This window comes from Phaethon lepturus, unplaced genomic scaffold (assembly GCF_000687285.1).
Source record: "Phaethon lepturus isolate BGI_N335 unplaced genomic scaffold, ASM68728v1 scaffold36936, whole genome shotgun sequence".
Classification (NCBI taxonomy): Eukaryota; Metazoa; Chordata; class Aves; order Phaethontiformes; family Phaethontidae; genus Phaethon; species Phaethon lepturus.
The window spans coordinates 1-1,487 of NW_010548987.1; the positions used below are offsets into that span (position 1 = coordinate 1).

Below are 1,487 nucleotides of genomic sequence, written 5' to 3' on the forward strand. Positions count from 1 at the left end.
TGGCTGTCGGCTGCAGGCGCCTCGCGGAGCGTGGTGTTTCTCCTGCCGCTCGGACCATGCCGAAAAAAGGAAGTGGCCCCCATTCTGCCAGTCAACAGCGCGGTGTGCTCTGGCCTGGGGCCACCACCCCGGCAGGCAGAGAGGATCGATCCCCGCCCGGCTGGGGTGTGGCTGCCCAGGGCTGTGACCTGGGAAGGAGATGCCTTGGCTGGGGTTTCCCTGGAAGGGGGATCTCTGCTGTGCTCAGAGGTTGGTGGCAAGCTCAGGCATGCCAGTGGCTCCCTGGGACCTTCAGCTGAGGCTGTGGCCGCCCTGTTCCAGGTCAGAAGACGTTCTCACTGGTTTTACTTTCTGCTGTTTGCAGCCTGCCTGTCTGATGCCGCATTGGAAGTGGAGGGCGCCGCTATGGAGTGCAGGGATGGAGGCCACCCTCTGTATCCGCACGTGCCTTTGGCTGAGTGCCGCCTGGATCCCCCTCGCATCGTCAGACGGACTGGCCTGTGGCTGGGAGGGCGCTCCTGGCACTGACGCCCGGCATGGCAAGCTGACGTGGGCTGTCAGCTTGGATGCGCCCGAGGAGGAGCTGGAGCAGCGGGCAGAGGAGCTGGCCCGGACTGCGGGGCTGGTGAACATGGGCCGTGTTGGGGAGCTCAGGGGCCATTACCTCTTCACCTACCAGCCCAAGGGCCACGCGGCAAGCGAACCCGAAGCAATAAGGAGGTCGGTGGACGCTTTGTTTGCACAGCATGACAGCGTGCGGTGGCACTCGGAACAGAAGCTTCTGAAACGCTCCAAACGCAGCCTGCACTTTAACGATCCCAAATACCCCCAGCAGTGGCATCTGGTGAGTGGTTTTCCGGCTCTTGTTGTGCTAGCAGGCTCGGCCTGTTTGCGTGGCCACGAGCAAGATGTCACGTGGCAGGCAGAACGGTCGTTTTTTGTCCTTGCGGTGAGGGGGAAGCTCACTGTGCTCGCTGCGATAACGGGAGGAGGCAGCTCCCGCAGCCGGCCACGCAGCGGTGGCGCTGGGGTGGGCAGAGGGCTTTCAGCTGGGGCATGCTGTACGGTTCGCAGGCTGGAGCACGGTGTCGGCCCTGCGGCACTGGGCACTCCGCTGCGTGGCTTGAGCAACTTTTGCTCGCTGTCCGTGTAAAACAAGTCTTCTGTGACCATCCCCAGCCCTGCATGTCATAGTCTGCGGGCCCGAAAGCTGCAGGAGCCCCTTTCCTCACAGCTGACCCACTCCTCCGCTTTTCTTCTCCCCTCGCTGTCCTTTCTGGTGCTTAGAACAACCGCAAGAGCCCCGGGAAGGACATCAATGTCACGGGTGTCTGGGAGCGGAACGTGACGGGGCGTGGTGTGACGGTGGTGGTGGTGGACGACGGAGTGGAGCACACCATCAAAGACATACAGCCAAATTATGTGAGTGCTGGCTCCACGGCGGGAGCGCGCGAGTGCTCGGCTGCCGGCGGAGCCCGAACCGCGCT

The 1,487-nt window shown here is 63.1% G+C and overlaps 1 protein-coding gene across 1 annotated transcript; it reads left to right on the top strand.

The window, feature by feature from the left end:
• Positions 1 to 364: 364 nt before the first annotated feature.
• On the top strand, positions 365 to 1,422 carry LOC104623150 (proprotein convertase subtilisin/kexin type 7-like; the record flags this gene model as incomplete). The annotated part of the gene is made up of 2 exons (XM_010290145.1): positions 365 to 844; positions 1,288 to 1,422. Coding segments are annotated over 2 exons (615 nt in total), but the record flags the coding sequence as incomplete, so codon positions are not given.
• Between the last annotated feature and the right edge of the window lie 65 nt (positions 1,423 to 1,487).